The following is a 19,784-nucleotide window of genomic DNA, read 5'->3' on the forward strand; positions in this document are numbered from 1 at the left end:
TTTCAGATTAAGGGAGACTACTGTAGTTTGGTCACTGTCAGCAGTGCAGTAAATGATGTGAGACAGACATGTTAATTCACTCTATTTTATAATAATCATTTCATAATATATGCCTTAAATATATATAACAAAAATGCTACTTCCATAATAAAGACATTTTTAATCCCAATAATATATTATGATCAAAATTCAAGCTCAAGTTAGCATGAATCTTTCAAAGTAACCCTAAGAATGGTGAGATATCAAGCATCTCATGAGAATGTGAGTCTTCCCAATTAAAAAAAACTCAGAAAATAAGTACTAATGGTGTACATAAAAGTAAATAATTCTCAAGATAAATACATATATGCACAAATCTAAGTTAAAAACCGATGTATTTTCACATGTATACATTTGTGTACTGGGCAACTCCTTGCTAATCACACCTAGTTTTGCAGGAGTTCAGCTATCAAGAGACTGTGAGGGCCAAACACTTGCCATGTATGCCATGTAACTTACCAAGGAATTGGAGTGCCTCTGTGAATTTGGTGAGGAACGCTGCAAAACCGGATCTCTATAAAATTCCCCCACACTAATCGAATTTGACTTCCTTTTCATGAGAAATGAGTTCTCACTGCCTGGTTTGAAAGGAAAGATTAACACCATAGTGAGAGAAAAGAACTGAGCATCATAACTTGGTCACAGAAACTTAATAGGAACTTCACGAGCTCAGAGTAAGGGGTGCTTTCCACACAGGCATGAGGACCAGAATTTCAAAACCAGTCACCACCAGACATGTGGTCCCGAGGACATGTGTATACTCGGCACTCGGGGTGGGGCACAAGAGGGTGTGATGGGGCTCACTGGCTGCCAGCCTAGTGGGAAAACTGAGCTCCAAGCTCAGTGAGATATCCTATTCCCAAGACACAGGGGAAAGAGCAACGGAAGAGGAGGCTACCTGGTGTCATCTGTCTTCCTTGGAAACACACCCAAGCATACAATATACATACATGAGTGCGCATGCGCGCGCACACACACACACACACACACACACACACACACTCACATACAAGAAATTTCACAACTAATTCCCTTTGAACACCAGAATAAAAATGGTAAACGATGTTGGCTTTTCAGTTAAAACTCAACTACTGTTTTTTCCCTTCATTTTTATTGATTGCATACCTGTAGCAGACTCAACATTGAGTGTCCAGTAAAGATAGGCACTCAATGCTGGAGTTGTCCATGGTTCAAGAGGAAAAGATCAAGAACATCAATAGTCACACATGTAACAGCAAACATGAGTACAGGAAGCAAGGGAAGGAAGCACCAAGTTTTCATTTCTCTATTCTTTCTTACAGACTTTTAAATTGGGTTTTAAATAATGGAAACACACCTTAAATTATTTGACACTCAACAATCTTGAATATAATTCATCTGGACTTCATATTTGGAGGGTTAGCTCACATCAGTTTTTTTAAGTCATTCCTGTTTGCTTTTTAGCAGTACTGGGGACTGATCCTAAAGTCTTGTGCTTAATGTATTCTAGGCAAGCACATATCATTGAGCTATACCTGTGGTTAGCAATAATTCTTCTATGAAAAAGAAATGAGGATAACCTGAAATTATGAGTTTTCAAAAATGCTTGCAAGGATAAACATTGAGGAGATACTTGTGGAGAAAGTAGGATTTTTCAATTCTATTACTTTTTAGCTTGGAAAGAAAAAGAATGAACTGTAGGTGCTAAAAGTTAATTATAAATTCAACACATCAACATATCAGCTTCATATTATAGAATATCATTCTTAAAATAATCACTAACTCTCTAGCTGGATATTTAACTCATTGTATAATATAATTTTATTAATCATTTTAATAAAAGACAAAAATGACTGAGTAAAGATGCCTGCTAGCAAGCCTGATGACCTGAGTTTGATACCCAGGAGCCACACTGTAAATAGATAGAGAATTTACAATTCATGCAAGTGGTCTTCTGACTTCCATACATGGACAGTGGCACACTCACCCTGTAAATTTATTAAATATGTCAACTAAATTTTAAAAAGAGGACACAAAGTTAGAGAGGTAGGGAGATGGAGGCAGATCTGGAAGGATTTAGGAGAGGAGTTGGCTGAATATCATCAAACTACAGTAGGCGGGAATCTCAGAGAACTGATACAGTGTTATATTAAATATGTTAACAAAGGGGAATATATAGTTTAATGATCTACAATGTAATGGATATTCCATGTCATCATTGCTTCATGCTGTGTTTGGAAAGGGTCTAGCAAAACACTTTCTAACATAATCAGCAAAGTGCCTTGATGGTGACTTTCATGTTACTTTTCCAGCATTTTTCTTTGTTTAAAGATACCCAGTGGGCTGGAGATGTGGCCATGCTCAGTAAGTATAAGTCGTTTGGTTCAACTTTGAACCTTCTCACCCAAAGCTTAGACAGACCATAGTAATTTTAAAAAGCCCCTTAGTTGCATAAGAAAGGAAGAAGTCAAACTATTATTTGCAGATGATGAAAGGTTCCCAAATGCTCCATCAGAAAACTCTTACAACAGATAAGCACCCTTCTTTAAACTATCATGATACAAAACCATGGATACAAAATCATTAGATTTTCAGAGGCCCACAGACTTGACAGGGAAGAGTCAGCAAAAGAATCCCAGTCACAGTAGCTTCAAGAAAACGAAATGCCTAAGAATAAACCCCTGTAAGAAGGTAAAACACTTTTACAAAAAATATTTCAAAATGCTGGGTCAAGAGATTGAAAGACAATACTAGAAGATGAAAAGACCTCCCGTGCTCATGGATAGGCAGAACGAATATTAGAAATATTACATAGAACAATTCACAAATGAATAATGAAAGCTAATTTTGGAGAGCTCAGAATGGAGTTTTATTTAACCACGCAGAAGAATGAAAATAAGTTGTTTGCATTTATATGGGAGAGGAGCATAGCAGAGGGGGCGTGTGTAGGAGTGAGTGGACCAGTCAGAGGGGATGGGGACACTGAAAGGCAACGGGGTTAAATATGAGCAAAGTACAAAGTTAGAGATGAATTAAATTGTTATAATGAAGCCCGTTGCTCTATACGCTAAAAATTTGCAAAAATGAGTAAACAATTAACAAGTCCCTTAACTCATTTTTAACCATATTGAATTTTATTAAATATGTTATCCATAACTGCCATCATCATACATCCTGTTTTATCAATTTTAAAAAGTATGTCAAGTGAATTATTAAAATATTAATGTTTTTTAAACCACTATAAAATTAAGAACTATTGTGGTTCAGACCCTTTACCTAGATTTTGTTGATCGTCTACCTGCAATCCTGAAAGGCTGGCATCATTAACTTTAAGGAAGGATAGAAAAATGACACAGCCACAAAATCCTAGTGGATGTCAGGGTTTGGACCACGACTCCAGTGTGAGAGCTGTCTCACCGTAAGAGACCCTGTGACCAAGTCCTCTGGTTTACACAGGGAGGCACAGCAGCCCATTTTTTTTGTCCATTTTCTCAAATGAGTTAAATAGGCTTTAGTGTGAGTTACCAGGGTTTAATGCCAGTGTGAAGATGTGAGCCATATAGTGAACCTTCATTTAAAACAATTACCTTCACTATCCAAGTCATCACTGTGCCCAAATACACTGTCCATAGAAGAGTCGGGAATGAACGTCCATTCACCAAATTTCGCCAGGGCATCTTCAGAAATGTTGCCGTCGCTGCCTGAAGTCACTCCTTCTTGCAAACTGTTTTTCATCTGATATCGGAGCACTTTTCTTGCTAGGACAGATCCTCTGTCTAAAAATAAAACAACTGGAAACTTAGAAATCAATGCTTATAAACATGCCTTACCCAAGCTCCTTAGACACATCTCAACTTCTAGAGATTTTTTTTTGCCTTTTCCCGAATCACTTTACTGGCACAATAATAGTACCTAATGTGCAAGGGCCATGACACTCTTCTCTGTATCATTCCAGGTTTAGCATATGTGCTGCTGTGATATGAAGCTCAGGTATAAATGGCCACTTTCAGTCATTATGAAACTTACTTCATTCAGGGAAGGGTCAGGACTGTGTAGCCAGAGACAGACCTGTGCAACGCCACTTGCAAATTGCCTAAACTCTCTCAGGACTGACCAGCTCACCTGGGATGTGCATATGGCCACTTCAGCATAGGATTATGGGAAAAATTAAATAACATGATGTCTATGAAAGCTTACAAAAATGCAGAAGATGCTAAAAAACAAATAGAATTTGCTAGTGGTTCACATGATGGAATTTTTGAATTAACACGTATGCTGGCTAATTTAATGTCAACTTGACATGGGTTAGCATCATCTGTGAGGAGGGAGCCTAAGTTGAGAAATTTCCTCAGTAAGAATTGGCTGCAGGCAAGCCTGTAGAGCACTTTCTTAATTAGTTATTCATAGAGGAGGACCCAGCCTATGGTGGGTGGTATCATCTCTGGGCTGATTGCCCTGGGTTCTGTAAGAGAGCAGGCTGAGAAAGCCAGTAAGCAACACCCCTCCATGGCTTCTGTCTACATCAGCTCTTGCCTCTGGGTTCCTTCCCAAGTTGCTTTTGATGAATTTCATCACAGCAATATTAACCCTAAGACAATAATCTTCTCAATTGTTCATCGTATTTTATGTTTATCTTATACAGAAATGTGCTGGCAGTCATCGTTGATCTAAAGAAATGCTAGAAGACCTCTTTAAATATTACTTTCATGGCTCACACAATAAATACAAGATTCAGTCAGTTAGAAACTGGATATTGTAAAGTTATGAATCCAAAGTTTTCCTTTAAACAGACTACCAATGAATCGTCCAGCTAAATGACATTAACATTTTAAGAAGCATATCAAAACTTGCCAGTGTAAGAATTAAAGAAATACTAAATCTCCCGCAGGGTCATAATCCCACTCCATCATAAATCAGAAAACGAAGATGGGCAGGTGGGTTCACATCTATAATCCCAGAGCTCAGAAGACAAAAGTCGGTTTACTACAATTTCATTTCCAACCTTCTCTGCTTAGAGAGCTCCCAGGGCTATATAGTTAGAGTATAAAGAGACCGGATATAGAAATGGGGTTGGGGAGGAAAAGAGAAGGCTGGAGAAGAGAAACAGAGAAAGAAGGGGAGGGGAGGGGAGATGAGAGGAATTATTTGTAGAACTATTTTCTGATACAGTGTTTTATTATCACATATGTATGATTAACACAACTCAATAGAATTAACAGCAATCAAAATGCTGTTATACCATACAGCTATTATTCCTTTCCTGACCAGGTTCACACTATACTGCCTGGGCTTGCCTCAGAGTACCCTGCCTGAACCTCTCTGGCACATTTTCACCAACATCTAAGTTTGCTGCATGCTTCTCCGAGGTTGCAAAGGAGTCAGTCCACTGGGTGATTTTTCCATGATTCTTCTGTTTCTGGTTTCCTCCTCATCTTTTGTTATTATTATTAGAGCCTTATGTATAAAGAATTTATATCCTGGATCTCTAATAACACATCACAAATTTAAAAAGTATGTTTCCCCATACAAATAATTATATATATATTTTAGTTTTAAAAATTCAAAATATATACATCAATTGAAAACATCAATGGATAATGATAATGTTCTCAGAAAGAACAATTTGAATTACTGTTGATTTGTGAAATGCTTGCTATAACATGTACTTTCAATATCATTTACTAGGTCACTGTAAATTTATAAATATCCAGTGACCATATATTATATGCAGAGCAGTAGCATAGATAATAAGATTCAAACAGTGAACAAAACTATCATTGACTTCATCATGCTTATAATCTACTAAAAAGATTTAAAAAAACCAAACATCATGATGAGTGAATACATGCACAATAGATCAGGGAGATATTGTTTGCCCTCCATGAACCAAGTCCTAGGTTCAAAGCAATACTTCTAATTATATTTACAATGAAAGTTACACAAAACATTCTATCGATACTTACTTGTTTGTTTCTTTAAATTAGATGACTTATCTGGGAATAAAGGACCAAGCCAAGAAGGATCAATTTTTCTTATGCAAAATCCTCCAAGGCAAATGCTGTTGTTGGCCAGGTCCAGGGCCAGCCTCCTCAGGAGCAAACTGATGACCTGGCTGTCGCCCTTTTGGATGCTGACAGTCAGTGCTTTCCGTACATCTTGCTCACGGCATCCAGCATTCAGTAACAGCTCCACCAGTTTTGGACTGTTCTCTCTCTCGCATACCTAGTTTTATAAGAAGGAAGAAGTGCACATGACATTTGCCTTTCTTCTTTTTGGCCAGATAGAAAAATGAAGCTTGCTGTGGTCATTCTTTGTACTTCAAATTTAGATCGAAATGACATGAAATAAGGCAAAACTTACTCTTGCAATGGACAATAAGATGGGATTCTTGCCACAGACACAAGACTAGCATCAGTCTGGCACTAATCTGGCAGCTGCCAGTCAGTGGTTTGAAGAGACCTCATCGCCCTTCCCATCCCATGGCAGCCTGCTGCTCATGGTGTCTGACCACATGGTTTCATGTCTTTCATATTTTTATGAAAATATACTATTTAATATATTATTAAATAAAGATGATGTACATAAATAAATATATTCATATATTTTTTCTGCCATCATTAAATTCTCAAAAAGTATAGCACTGTTAATTTCATCTTTTGCCTGGATAGTTTTTGGTTATGCAACCTCTTGGTAAATGAATAAATACATTTTGTATTAGTATAAAAGACAGTGCATTTGGTAAGTCTATTCACAGTGTCAGTTATCTGCTATTCAGTAAATCTGTCCATAATGCCAATCAATCATCTGCTAGTTAAATGAAACGTCTGAGAACTAGGATAAATTCTACAAATAGAATACAGAGTCCATGGGAATAAAGACAGATTTTTTAAAAATATTTTTATTTACTTATTCTGTTCACTATTGTTGTTACTGTATGTTGTTAGTATGGTGGGAGGGATTGACACCATGGCTTTATCAAGGTAGGCCTTTTCCATCAAGTTATAACCCCAGATTCTAAGGTCTCATTTTAAAAAGAGATAAAAATAAGTAGATAAAGTCAAGAAGAATGTGAGACGTGAGGCTGAATGTGGGGCACACACTTTTAATCCCAGCACTCTGGAGGCAGAGGCAGGAGGATTTCTATGAGTGAGGCCAGAACTAGACAATACTCTCTGGATGTTATTATAAGTTCCAAATTGTATTTAACTTAGAAAATGACTGATGACTTTTATTGCACTCCTACCTGTTACGTCGATGCTTATCCCATGTTGAAGCATTCCCTCCTGGGGGCCAAATGAAGTTAAGGGTACTCAAAAAGCTTCTTGACTTGGAAGACCCAGGGAACTCAGAACATTACACTTGGCACAGGGCCCTCTGTTCATATTTAGGCATTTTACTGGTCTGCCTTTGGAGTTCTGACAAGATACACCCTCAGCTGCTGCCACTAAGAGCACCACCTGTGCCTATTCAATATTTTCCCTTTTAAAACAGCCCCACCCACCTCCCATCCCTCTTTTCTTTCTCCCCCCCTCTCTGTTTGTTCCCCCTCTCTCTGCTTCTTTCTCCCACTCTATCTCTGTCTCTGTCTCTATTTCCTCTTCCCCACTGCTCCTGCCCCTGGAGTCCAGTCTCTCCTCTCCCCTGTCTCCTCTCCCCTTTTTATGATCCTTTTCCCTTAATAAAAACCCTCTGCTTGAACTCTGTTGCATGGCATCTTTCTCTCTCAAGCCACTTTTTAAAAATTACAACACCCTCCCTGTGCAAGGTTGTCCTCAACAGTGGACAATTTTCTGGGACAAGAAGACTCTCTACTGGAGATTCCTTTATGTTGGGTAAGGTACTCCAGGGATACAGTTTTCCTGAGTCATCACCCATACTGTGGTGGGCTTTCTGATGTTGCAGCTGTCTGTGAGTCATTCATTTGTGCTTCTACAAATAACTCCAAGGACTCATTGGTTTGGAGGCTGGACTTAAGGGAAATGTTTCTTGGTCGGCTGTCATGGATGGCATGGTGACTATTGCTGCCTGACAAAGTTCCAGCATTTCAACACTGTAGACCACAATTCTCCAGCACCTTTCTACTATCATTTTTAATGATTCTCAATATTAATGCCTTTGGGAAATTTTGTGGAGGCTTTGGTAAAGGATAAAAATGTGTACAATGATAGTCTCTCTAAACAAAATAATTCTTTGGAAAAAAGATTCCTGCCACCTTGGAACCAGGAATTCCACTGTGCCCTCCTAACTACACCAAGAACAGAATGTTAGATATTTTCTAGGCACACCTGACCGCAAGGATGAAATGCCCACAATTCAGATCCAGAGCCTGAGACCATTAATGGCAAGAGTTCAGTTAATAAATTCAGAGAAACCAGGACCTTCCCTTTTGGGAACATTATGAGGGGAACAGGCCCATATAGTAAGACTTTAAAACTGTTATAAAGTGTCTGTTATGATAATGAGTGTGGAGAACCTTGGTGGATTCCATGGCAGGGGAGGGTGACTGAGGTGGAGTGACAAACATGCCAGGCAGACAGAGCTTAAGTGAGAAGTTTTATTAGAAAGGGAAAGGGAGGAGGGAAGGAAGGAAAGAGAAAAGAGGTAAAGAGGTACAGAGACAGACAGACAGACAGACAGACAGACAGACAGACAGACAGAGGACAGAAGAGAAGAGGGAGACAGGAAAAGTCCTGTCTACCCCAGGAGAGCAGCAGGAAAGAGAGAAGGAAAGAGAACATAAGTGGGCACAGGCCTTACTCTTAAAGGGGTCCTTTGCACCCACATGTAGACTATTATTCATGGAGCCCTGGGCTGACCAGGGTGCTGCCTGAGTGCATTCTGCCAGGTGACAGGGGCAGACCAGCATAATGCCTGAATCTCCACAGTGTCTCAGCTCCTCAAAAGTTCTTTTCCCAAGGTCAGGCACTGGGGTAAGGCCTCCATTCCCTTGGAAGCTTGAGGAACGTTCCTTATCTCTACCAAAGGAATTTGTGGCCCTTCCATTAATATATGACTGGTGCCTGTTGTCAGGGTCAATGCTAGATTTCCCAACTCCTGATCTCAAGCCACACCTCAGCTCACAGGCCCCTTGTCTCCCTTTCAAATGTGCAAATACACAGTTTAAAGGGGTATCTTTCTCAATTAAATACTGCTGGTAACTAACCTGATTCACCCTCAGATTGTGTCTACCTCCTCATTCTCCCTCCCTTGTACCCAAGGCTTCAATTACACAAGTAATTTGATCAGGATATCCTATGACACCTGTCCTGAGCTCTTCTTCCATGGTGAAACCATTCTGTTGTATCAAATGTCACCTTAAATGACATAAATCTTTAATTCCAGCACTGGGAGGCAGAAATAGGCAACTCTCTGTGAGTTCCAGGCCAACCTGGTCTACACAGTGAATTGAAGGACAGGCTCCAAAGCTACACAGAGAAACCTTGTCGTGAAAAAACAAACAAACAAACACAAAACAAAACTAATGGGCTAGAGGGATGGCTCGGCTGTTAAAGGGTAGGCCCACAACCAAAAATATTTCTGCTTTTTGACATTGTAAACACCCTAGAAAATTGTCCTTTTGATCTTCTATTCTCTTACATGTTACAACTATTTAAATAATTTACTGCTTATTAATTATCCAATCAAACTGTTTTGCTTTTAAATTCCCTTGCATTGGCTACATACTTGTTTCCACTCATGGCTAGGACTACATACAACCAATACTAGCACATGAATGTACATTGAAAAAGATCTACTTACAGGACAGCACACAAAACAATCCTTCCCTGTGGCTATTGGCTCAGGAGCGGTGGGGCATACCTGAGATAGTAACTTAAAGAGTGGACCATTTGCCAACTGACCCCAAACAAAAATCTATTGCAAAATTAAATAAACTCTGACCCACAGTGAAAGACATGCCCATTAATATCTGCCAATCTGTTTTTCTGGGAATCTCCAAAGATAATCAATCATTCATTGTGATTAACCTTAAGAACACCCCTGATAACCCAGTTAAAGATGTCTTTACTTCCTAATGCCTTCCTCATGATTTAAGGAAATCCCAATCAAGAAAATCCCAATAAAATATCAAAAAATAGACTTCTTAAAGAAAATGCAACAAAAACTTGGGTCATTTAGACTCCTGTCTCCATTCTTAGTTCCTCTACTGACCTGCAGCACCCCTACCCCTTCTCATTTCTTCTAGAATTCAACATCTCTAACTCCAAATTGTTTGACAAGTGGACAGTGTCCTTCAGATGAAGGGGTTTAATACCAGCCTCTGACCAAATCCTGACCTGACTCCCCTCCATGATGTGGGGGTCTGTAACCTACTAAGCCACTGACACCACAATGCATCAGGAAAACAGAAAGATTAATGCTCATTAATCCACTAGGTCTCCCATCTCATTTTTTGGTAAAATCATTCATTTAGTTATTTATACAAACAAAAAGACTGGAGAGTTTAGAATCCAGACCTTCTGAATACAGCTGCAAAGAGCTGACAACACATCCAACTCAGGTTTCTGCAATGAGCTGTCAGCTGGGATTCTAGCCACTACTCTGTCCTGTCCCATCCCCAGCTGCAAGTTATCTGGGGAATACTAGGATAGGTAGGAAGCTGAAGGTTTACTGAAAGGGGGACTCAATGATGAGCTTCCACAAGGTTGTCATCCATGATGCGGTAGGGCTCTACACATGGAGTACTTTGGGGACCACCCCTGCCCTTTAAGTAGCCCTTCACACATACTTGGCGAATAAACCCACTAAACTCATTGGCTTGCCAAGTTGGACTTGGAATTGTTCTTTGATCTGTCTTTGATGCCCTATCTGGGGAAAGTAGATATTTATCACCTCTTCCCATGAAAAGTTAACACAATAGCAAAGGAACTAGAAACAGAGAAAAAATGGTCCAAACAATAGACTTATGCATTGTGTGGAGGACAGTTAGAGAAGAAGGGCTATGAAAATACAAAGGAAAGGGTATATTTGGAGTTAATTACAGCCCAACAAGAAGATCAACAACTAGATGAGACTTTAGGCTGGAAACACACACAGCATTGGGTTAGCTTTGACATTTCCCCAGAGGACACATTCACCTGCCCAGGAGAGAGGTGAAAAGGGTCTCATCATCAGTGATCAGTAGAATAGTTCATTTGGAACCACATGGGAAGTCATCTTGCCTGGTAAGAAAAGTTATCAAAAGGACACAATATAAAATTGCTATTAAGTGTATGGAAAAAAGGGAACACTTACAAATTATTTGTAAGAATATGTTAGTATAGCCCTTGTGGGAAACATTATAGAAATGCAAAAAATAAAACCCAAGTGTAGGATCCAGATGTGATGGCAAGTGCTTTTAAACCAGTGTCAGGAGGTAAAAAGCAGGCAGATCTCTGTTTTGAGCCTACCCTGGTCATTATAGTAAAATGATATAGTAAGACACTTTCATGAAACAACAACAAATAAAAAAAAACAACCCTAAAGCCTGAAATTAGAACCACCATATGATTCAGCAAACTCATTACTGGATATATGTTCAAAAATGAAATGGTGAAAAAAACACTTGTACTCCCATGTTCATCAATATCTACTATAATAAAGATATGAAATCAATCTAGGGACCCATTAAGAAGTGAATGGATGAAAAGGATGCTGAATATATAAAATGGAATGTTATAAGCCTCATTTACCAAAATCTTATCAAAGAATCACAATGGGAATGAAACTAAGGACCAACAAATGAGCAGAATAAGGCAAGCAAAGACAGAAAATAACACAAAAAGTCACTCACACCTAGAATACAAAGTTGCTCTACTAGAGCTGAGAATAGAACAGTGCTTACCAGAGGCCTGTATGACAGGGAAAGTGAAGGGAAGTTGCCAGTCACAGATACATAACCATGGGATTATGACTTTAAATGTCCAGATTAGATACATACATAGAGACAGAAAGTAGGCAAGTGATTTCCTGGAGCCAAAGAGAAAAATAGACAAATGTCCAGGGGGGAAGAAATGGGAACCGGAGCTACTGTTTATGGAATTTAACTGTGGGATGATGAAAAAGTTCTAATGGTGACTCTGGCAATACCAGTACAACTCTACACAAACACAAGTATGTAGAACTATAACTTCCTTTTAGGAACAAGCTCTCACTGTGTCACTATATTGTTCTAGCTAACTTCAGCCTAACCAGTGATCCCCCTGTCTCTGCCTTTCACAATTGAATTATATACTTTAAACATATTAATTATATGATATGTGAATTATGTTTCAATAGATCTGTTTTTGTGGGTGTTTGGGGGGTTTTCTAGTTTTTTTGTTTTGTTTTATTTTGTTTTGGTTTTGTTTTATGAAGGAACAAGGTGGAAGAGGAGGAGAAAGAGTTAAAAAAAGGGCAGGGCCAAAGAACAGAAATACACATAAGTGAGGCCCAAAGTATCTACCTGATAAATTAAAGAAGTTGCCCCTTTCGATTGATTGGCATCAGCTCCCAACAGAAGCAAACACTCAACCATGATGCTGTTATCCTGCTCACATGCTCTCTCTAGCATTGTGCTTTTCGACTCGTCATCCACAGCCAGTTTGGCAAAGCATTTGCAACATAGATTGAGGAACTAGAAAGAATGGAAATGAGGGTTAGAGGCAGCTGGGCGTATAATATTTAGCCCATAGGCATCGGTATACCATACCTGCTCATCCTTTTGTTCTATGACGCTGGAAGACATCTGATGGAATATTACCAAATCAAATGAGTGGTGCACTAGCAGCTTGGAGAAAGATACTGACAATTCAAGTATTGCCAGGATTGTCTGCAATCCCTGGAAGAGGAGCAAAACTCATCCTAGTAAATAATGTAAGCAACTAGTAAAAACAAACAAACAAACAAACAAAAACGACTCAGCGATATACAACAGTTTGTATCTGATATTGAATGCTTCACTTGCTCATTCAACTAAGCAGAAAAATTTGGATTTGTACCTGGTGGCTGTAAATCTTGAAACAATTGTAAATGGCCCATTGTCTTGTTACTCTACACTCAGAACAAATGCTAGCTAGCAAACCATCCTCAAACAAAGCAGGAGAAATACTTATTTCCCTCAAATTTGTCCACAAAAGTTGTCTTTCTGAAGTCACAACCACAGGAGGAAAGCTGGATCTTATGAAGATAACTGGTGGTACTCTGATCTAAACATGTTAATTTCAGGAGGGCACATTAGTTATCTTTCTGTTTGTGCCAGATATTAGTTATTCTGTCTTTTTGTGCCAGCACCTAGACTTCTATCTAGATACTGTCATTGGTTAACTTGGGGAGGTCAATTTTGTCATTTAAGAATAAATGAATAGGGTTTGTTAAAGATGCAAATTTCATGCAGAAATCCAAAACCAAGACAAAAGGTTTGAACTATTCATTTGGCTAACATTTACAAAAAAAAAAAGAAGAAGCATTTATTTTCTGTAGGGGACAATAGTCTCACTACTTTACGAGTCTCAAACTCCTAGGCTAAAGCAATTTTCCCTCCTCAGCTTCCAGAATATCTAGAACTGTGTGTGCCTACACAACCAATAACAGTTGTTTTTTCTTAATTCCCTGTTGAACCAACCTTACAACATCTAACAGTCTTCATAAAGACAATTATTATATATTTGCTTTAAATATAGCTTGGTGAAAATTATTTTAGATCTCTATTTTAGGAAAAAGCTATCAAGAAACAAAATCACTAGAGGCAAAAGCAGCTCACATGAAGTCACAAAGGATGGCCATTTTTATGATAACAATAACTTGTATTTGTCCAAAATCGAAGCAAAAACAACAATTCATCCACTGCAATTTCTTTGGCATTTTATGGGAAGGACACAAGGCAAACAAAGGCACTGATTTTTCCAAATCTAATAATGAACACTGACTGGATCTTTATAGTCAATGCAATTATCTGTGCCTTCTATAATTAAAGTACTGCAAAATGATAAATGGCTTTAATTAACTAGAATAGCCTATTGGTATGCAGTGAGAGTTGCGAATGTAGTGGTGGGAGACCTGCATAAACTCCTGGTTCCCTAGAGTATACGTACTGTGGTCTGTACTTCAGCAACATCTATAAAGCGCTGTAAACTGGAAACCAGAACTTTTGCCAGGAGGTGCCCTGTCCGTACGCAGAAATTCTTCTTTGTAATCAAGCATCCTGTAAGGTGTAAGCCCAGGCACTGAATTTCTAAAATAAAAAGGTGACAATGGTTATTCTTTCAACCTTAAAACCGGAGAAAGGAATTAAAGACAGACGGCAAACAGCTAATGGTCCCAAGGTCCTTCTGTACCAACCTTGGTCATCTGGATACATCTGTAAAGTGTGAAGCGCTGCATCAACTGCACCATGCAGGGCCAGCATCTCTAAGGCATCGGGAAGACGTGTTAGGGAAGACAATACTTTCAGTCCACATTTCTGAATCCCGGGATTCCCAATGAACTAAAATCCAAAGGAGGTTAACAACAGTTACTGTCATAAATGAGGTTTTAATACATGCCCCAATTAAAACCAGCTACAGACTGGGGAAGCATAACTCAGAGTCCTGGGGATGCAGCTTAGACAGTGAGTGGTTGTCTACCATGAAAAGCCCTAAATTTGTTCACCAGTACAGCACCAAAATGCTCGACATGGTAGTAAACATCTGCAAACCAACCACTTAGGAGATAGAGTCAGGAGGACCAGAAATTCAAGGTCATTCTCAGTTACCTAGTGTGAAGCCAGCCTGGGATACATGAGACCCAGTCTCAAAAACAAAACATACATGATGTGGTCAAATACAAATTACTATCCTTATTACTGCCTTCTATAATACTAGCTTTTTTTTGCTTCAAGAATAAGACTTTTAATCTTCCAGAGTTTGTTGTGTATCAAGTATTGCACTAAATACATGTGTTCCATGATAACCAGTTAAGTCCATGCTAACAATATTGTCAAATACATATTGGAAAAATGAGAGCTTCTTCAGTCCACACCGATGGAAAACTCACCATAGATAAGATAGAAGGTTGGTACCAGCATCTCCTCTGCACAGTGGACCACTTCTATTAGAGGCCTGAGTTTAACCATTCTGCGCTACAGAGTGTCCATCACAGAAGTGAAACCAATCCAAGGATATTTTGTTGCAAAACCACAAACCTAACCAGTTTTCAGCACTGTCTCTCAGTACAGGAAGCTCTAAGTGAGCTTGACCCCAAGTGTCTTGAGGGTTTTGTTTCCTGTCTTCCCTTCAAAGTGTGTCAAGCAATAGTTTTCAAACTTCAAAGATGTGTAGTTAAGCTTAAGTCACATGGCTCCTGCATCAGGGTTAGGCTTGGAATATTAATGGGTCTGCCTTAGAAGCCTGGATTTTAATCACTGTATCTTTTCTTTAATAAGGATTTCCTCCAGTAATCTGAGATTTATGGGCATCCTGATGGAATATAGTTCTTTTTCAAGGACTAGCTACTCTCTGAGAAGAAAGAGAAAGTGTAACACGCTGACAAATACATTCATACACTCCCTCTTTCAGTGTCAGTAGTATATATATCTCGTCCTGGCCATCTCTGGCTCTCCCTACTTGGACACTACTGTCCCACCCCTACAATAACATGACTAGTAAACTTTCAGGGTTTCTTTCAAAGGTTACCACAGTGTGGTGATATATTGTTTGTGATCTAATAAAGCTTGCCTGTAGGTCAGAATACAAAGCCAGCCAGAGCCACAGAAGTTGGGCAGTGGTGGCACACACCGTTAATCCCAGGCTCCAGGCCTTAGAGATAGAGGTATATTGATCATTGTGAGTTTGAGGAGTGAATCAATATGAAAGAGAAACAGAACTCATGCCTTTAATCCCAGCACTATAGAGGTGTATAAGGAAGAGGCAAAGGGTCTCATGTCAGGTTCAGTTTCCAGTCACAGGGAAGACAGGATCTCCATTTCAGCCTTGGTAGAGACAAGGACTACTTACTGACTGGCTGCTTTTGCTTATCTCGTCTTCAGCTTGAACCCCAATATCTGTCTCTGGGTTTTTGTTATTTGGGACTTGATTTCACACAGCTACACTTATTTCCTGGTTATCTCCATCCCCAAATCTAATTTCCCCCACCACTGCTACAGGATGGCATTAAGAGAGCTTCAAGCCGCATCACAAACCCTGATGCACCCTTCATGGCCACAGTCTCCTGCCTCCAGCCTCAGTTTGTCTGTAATCAGTCTACAGATTTTTCACCCTTCCCTCCATGATCTCTCAGTTGTCTATATTTGGCAGTTTGTCCCCACAGGGAGTGGGGACCTAATCTCCATCTCTAGTTGCTCAGCTTGCCGTCATTTCCAGTATCATTTAAGCAAAACACTCTTAGCCTCCCCTTCTTGAGAATTTTATTTTTTGTCAGTATTAACATTCTCTTTCTCCAGGCAGGAGTACCACATTATCTTTGCATGCCATCAGAGATATGCTACATTTTGTGAATCTGAAGACTACAAAGAATGGAACAATGTCAATGGTATCATTGAAGTGGTAAGGAGTTAATTACTACAGAAATACAAATGTGGTCTCTCCACATGAAGGTAGAGATGTTCCTTGACGTCTTGGTATTCAGCTCTCTAACATAACCTTCATGATGTAGTGTTATTAGGATCATAAATAGCTGTCCATGCAATCAGCATGGACTGACATTGCAAGTCAGGCCAAAACTCTCATCAGAAAGAAAACATAAGCTAAGGCAAGGAAAAGTTTCCTTTTTCCTTCACTTCTAAATGTATTAATAGGAAAGTCTACACCCACTACCTCCACATTCTTGCAACCCTTTAATTTTATATAATCAGACTTCTCTCTTAACTACTCTGAATTAAAAGCATTCAAAGAAAAAAAGTCCCCTAACAACTTAATTGCTGCCTTCCCACTCCTTGAATTCCAAGGACATGCTACTCTGTACATTGCTCAAACTTAAAAGCCATTTATTCCTCCATCTTCTTTATCTTTTCCTGTAACCCCAAACGGCACAAAAGTCCTTCCAAAAACCTATGTTGGCAAGTAGGACCAGCATATTAACACAGTTGCATTACACAACAGCAACCACCACACTGGAAGGACAAAAGCTGCAAGCACTTGCCTCTTAGAATTTCTCATATAACTGGAGAATTCTAGGAGCAAGAGAGGTGGTCTTCCCCAGGGAAGAGCACACCACCTGGCCATTCAATACCAAATGAACTGCCCTGAAAACATATATACAAGTTGCATTATACAGACTGAGCAGTCGAAATTTAGGAATATATACATATGTATGTATGTATATATATATACATACATATGTGCATGTAATAACAATGAAAAAGGAGGCCATGAATTTGGAATCGAACAAGGAAGCATATATGGGAAGATTTGGAAGGAAGAAAAGAAAAGGAAATTATGTGATTATAATATAACCTCAAAAATAAAATAATTTTAAATTATATATGTTATATAAAAAGTTTAAATAAAAAGTAACTAAGTAACAGTGAGAAAATAATTTTGTGCATGCTAACGTTTACTTATCACAAATCTTATTGTGTAGACACACTATAGCTCCATGTATTAATGAAACAAAGGTATGTACAATTTTGAACAGATAATGCAAAACATATTTAAAGGCAGACTGCAAGCCCATATTTTTCCTTCCACGACACAAGCATCTATGGTCACATGTCCAAAGTTTAGTGTCTTCTCAAAAGACAAAAGAAGGGTTGACCTGTTGAACTTGCTGTTTGGTTAACTGTGCCATCAAACTTGCTTGACAAGCAAAGCCAGCTTCCTGAGTGTGCCCTAATTATTAGGAGTGACCTTGCCTTGGTTTCACATTCTGCTGACTTTGTCTTGAAATACTTAATAATTTTCAAGCCAGGGAAGCTGTAATTTCATTTGACATTGAACTCTATGAACCATGTATTCAGTTCTGCTTCTAAACTAAAAAAAAATGTATCATAAGCCAAGTACAAAGACACTCTCCTTTGTTTAATCTCTTTTTAAAATTATTAAGTTGTTGATTTTGTGTGCATGAACATTCGTGAGTATATTTGTGTGTATGTATGGGTACACACCTCCCACATGGAGGTTAGAGTGCCACTTAGGGGAGTGAGTTCTCTCCTACAACCATCTCTGTCCCAGGGACTGAACTAAAGCCATCATGCACCTGGTGACATGTGCCTTTAATATCTTAGACATCTTGTCAGCCCTTATGTTTAATATCTTCACCTCTACCTAATGTTTAGTTAATATTGGTCCTTGCAGTGTTGACTTCCCTTAACTTCTAACCTTCACAGATCCAGCTCAGCAACTGACTGATAACTTGCAACAGGAAATCTATGGTTGTCCATACATCAACAGAATTGTCACTGTGTGATCGCAACTGACAGTGTCTGAAGTATCTAATAGCTAAAAATAGGAGCATGCTATTTTGAACACTCAAGTAAATTTGAAAAAAGTAATCATAAATATTATATATGTATAGTATCTATGATTATCACATATCTTATCTGTTTGATATTTATAAGCCCACAGTAGGCTTTCATTGTCTTTACCTACTTCTTCATCTTGAAAACAGTATTTACTGTGTTACTGTTCAAATGTGGCTCAAGATTAACTTATTAGTTCCTACTTAGCAAATGTTTTCCAAGAGTAAAGTTTGGAGGTATCATTGGAAGGGTGCCAACAGGCATTAATTAGAAACACCTTCTTCCCTGCACTCCACAACCTTCAAGTCTTTTTAGAGAACTTGCAAGTCACAGGTCTGACTTCTCTAATGAGTCAGCCAGCTGGCTCAAGCTGAAGATGCCTACACTGGACTCTTCTCACTACCAGCTAAGCAGAAAGGAAAGCATTTCCTTTGTGGTTTTGTTTTGTTTCTCATTCTCCATATTCTCTTGTATTTCTCATCTCCACTCTTGGTAAAAAAGATACATGTATGGATTTGTGCCCCCATCCAAATAGGGAGAGAGCATGATGATAAACAGATTGCGCCTCACTTTATTCTCTTAAACAGCAGAAGGTGAAGACAGAAGATATCCAACATGATATGGTTTCTAGAAAGAAAGATAAACTTATGAAACAGAACCTATGTTCATAAAGATGTAATTCAAGAGAACTTCCCAGGAAAAAGAAAGACTAAGTATTTGGCTAGCTGGTATCAGAACTAGCATCAAGGTATTCCTCAACAACATGACTGGGCTTCAAGGGAAAGAGTATTTCTGGCTTCCAGGATAAGTCATTGACATGAAAGTTAGTGAAGAAATATAATCATGTCTCAGAATTCTCTACTAAGACAACCAACACTACAACAATGCCTGCAGACATTCAGTCAAAAAGGAACCCTCAGTGTTCCACAGCCAACTAAATTTGTCTTTTCAAGAGTTCAAACACAGGGCTGGAGAGATGGCTCCCAGTGGTTAAAAGACCTTGCTGCTCTTATAGACGACCAGAGTTCAGTTCCCAGTGCCACTAGCCTTCAGGTGGCTTACTCCAGCTCTCGGGGATCTGGCACTCTCTTCTCCTTGCCTGTGCCCATGCACATAGGTACAGATACATATGAATATACATAAGTAGAAAATAAATATGGTATATAAAATTTAAGAGTTCACATATAAAGGTAGACAAAAATTCAAAATATCAAAATATCCAGGAATGTAATTTTAAGAAAAGTTCTAAGGCAACATTAATAGAAAAGCTAGAAAAAAAGACTTGATAAAAACTGAATGAATAAAATGAAATCAAATTTAGAAAACAGAAAACATG

The 19,784-nt window shown here is 38.8% G+C and overlaps 1 protein-coding gene across 4 annotated transcripts in view; it reads right to left on the bottom strand.

Moving 5' to 3' along the window:
* Nucleotides 1-19,784, bottom strand: part of Lrrk2 (leucine rich repeat kinase 2) — a 138,161-nt gene that overhangs the window by 79,048 nt on the left and 39,329 nt on the right. For 3 of the 4 annotated variants that reach the window (XM_040753954.1, XM_005067127.4, XM_040753956.1), the window contains 7 exons: nucleotides 14,335-14,479; nucleotides 14,088-14,227; nucleotides 12,707-12,835; nucleotides 12,461-12,631; nucleotides 5,982-6,240; nucleotides 3,606-3,794; nucleotides 499-617 (listed from right to left, as the gene is read on the bottom strand). In XM_040753954.1, coding sequence (XP_040609888.1) covers nucleotides 499-617; nucleotides 3,606-3,794; nucleotides 5,982-6,240; nucleotides 12,461-12,631; nucleotides 12,707-12,835; nucleotides 14,088-14,227; nucleotides 14,335-14,479 — 1,152 coding nt within the window. The remainder of the gene's footprint in view (nucleotides 1-498; nucleotides 618-3,605; nucleotides 3,795-5,981; nucleotides 6,241-12,460; nucleotides 12,632-12,706; nucleotides 12,836-14,087; nucleotides 14,228-14,334; nucleotides 14,480-19,784) is intronic. The other variant, XM_040753955.1, reaches the window with a different exon arrangement.

This window comes from Mesocricetus auratus, unplaced genomic scaffold, assembly GCF_017639785.1.
Source record: "Mesocricetus auratus isolate SY011 unplaced genomic scaffold, BCM_Maur_2.0 Super-Scaffold_100010, whole genome shotgun sequence".
In the NCBI taxonomy this organism is placed as follows: domain Eukaryota; kingdom Metazoa; phylum Chordata; class Mammalia; order Rodentia; family Cricetidae; genus Mesocricetus; species Mesocricetus auratus.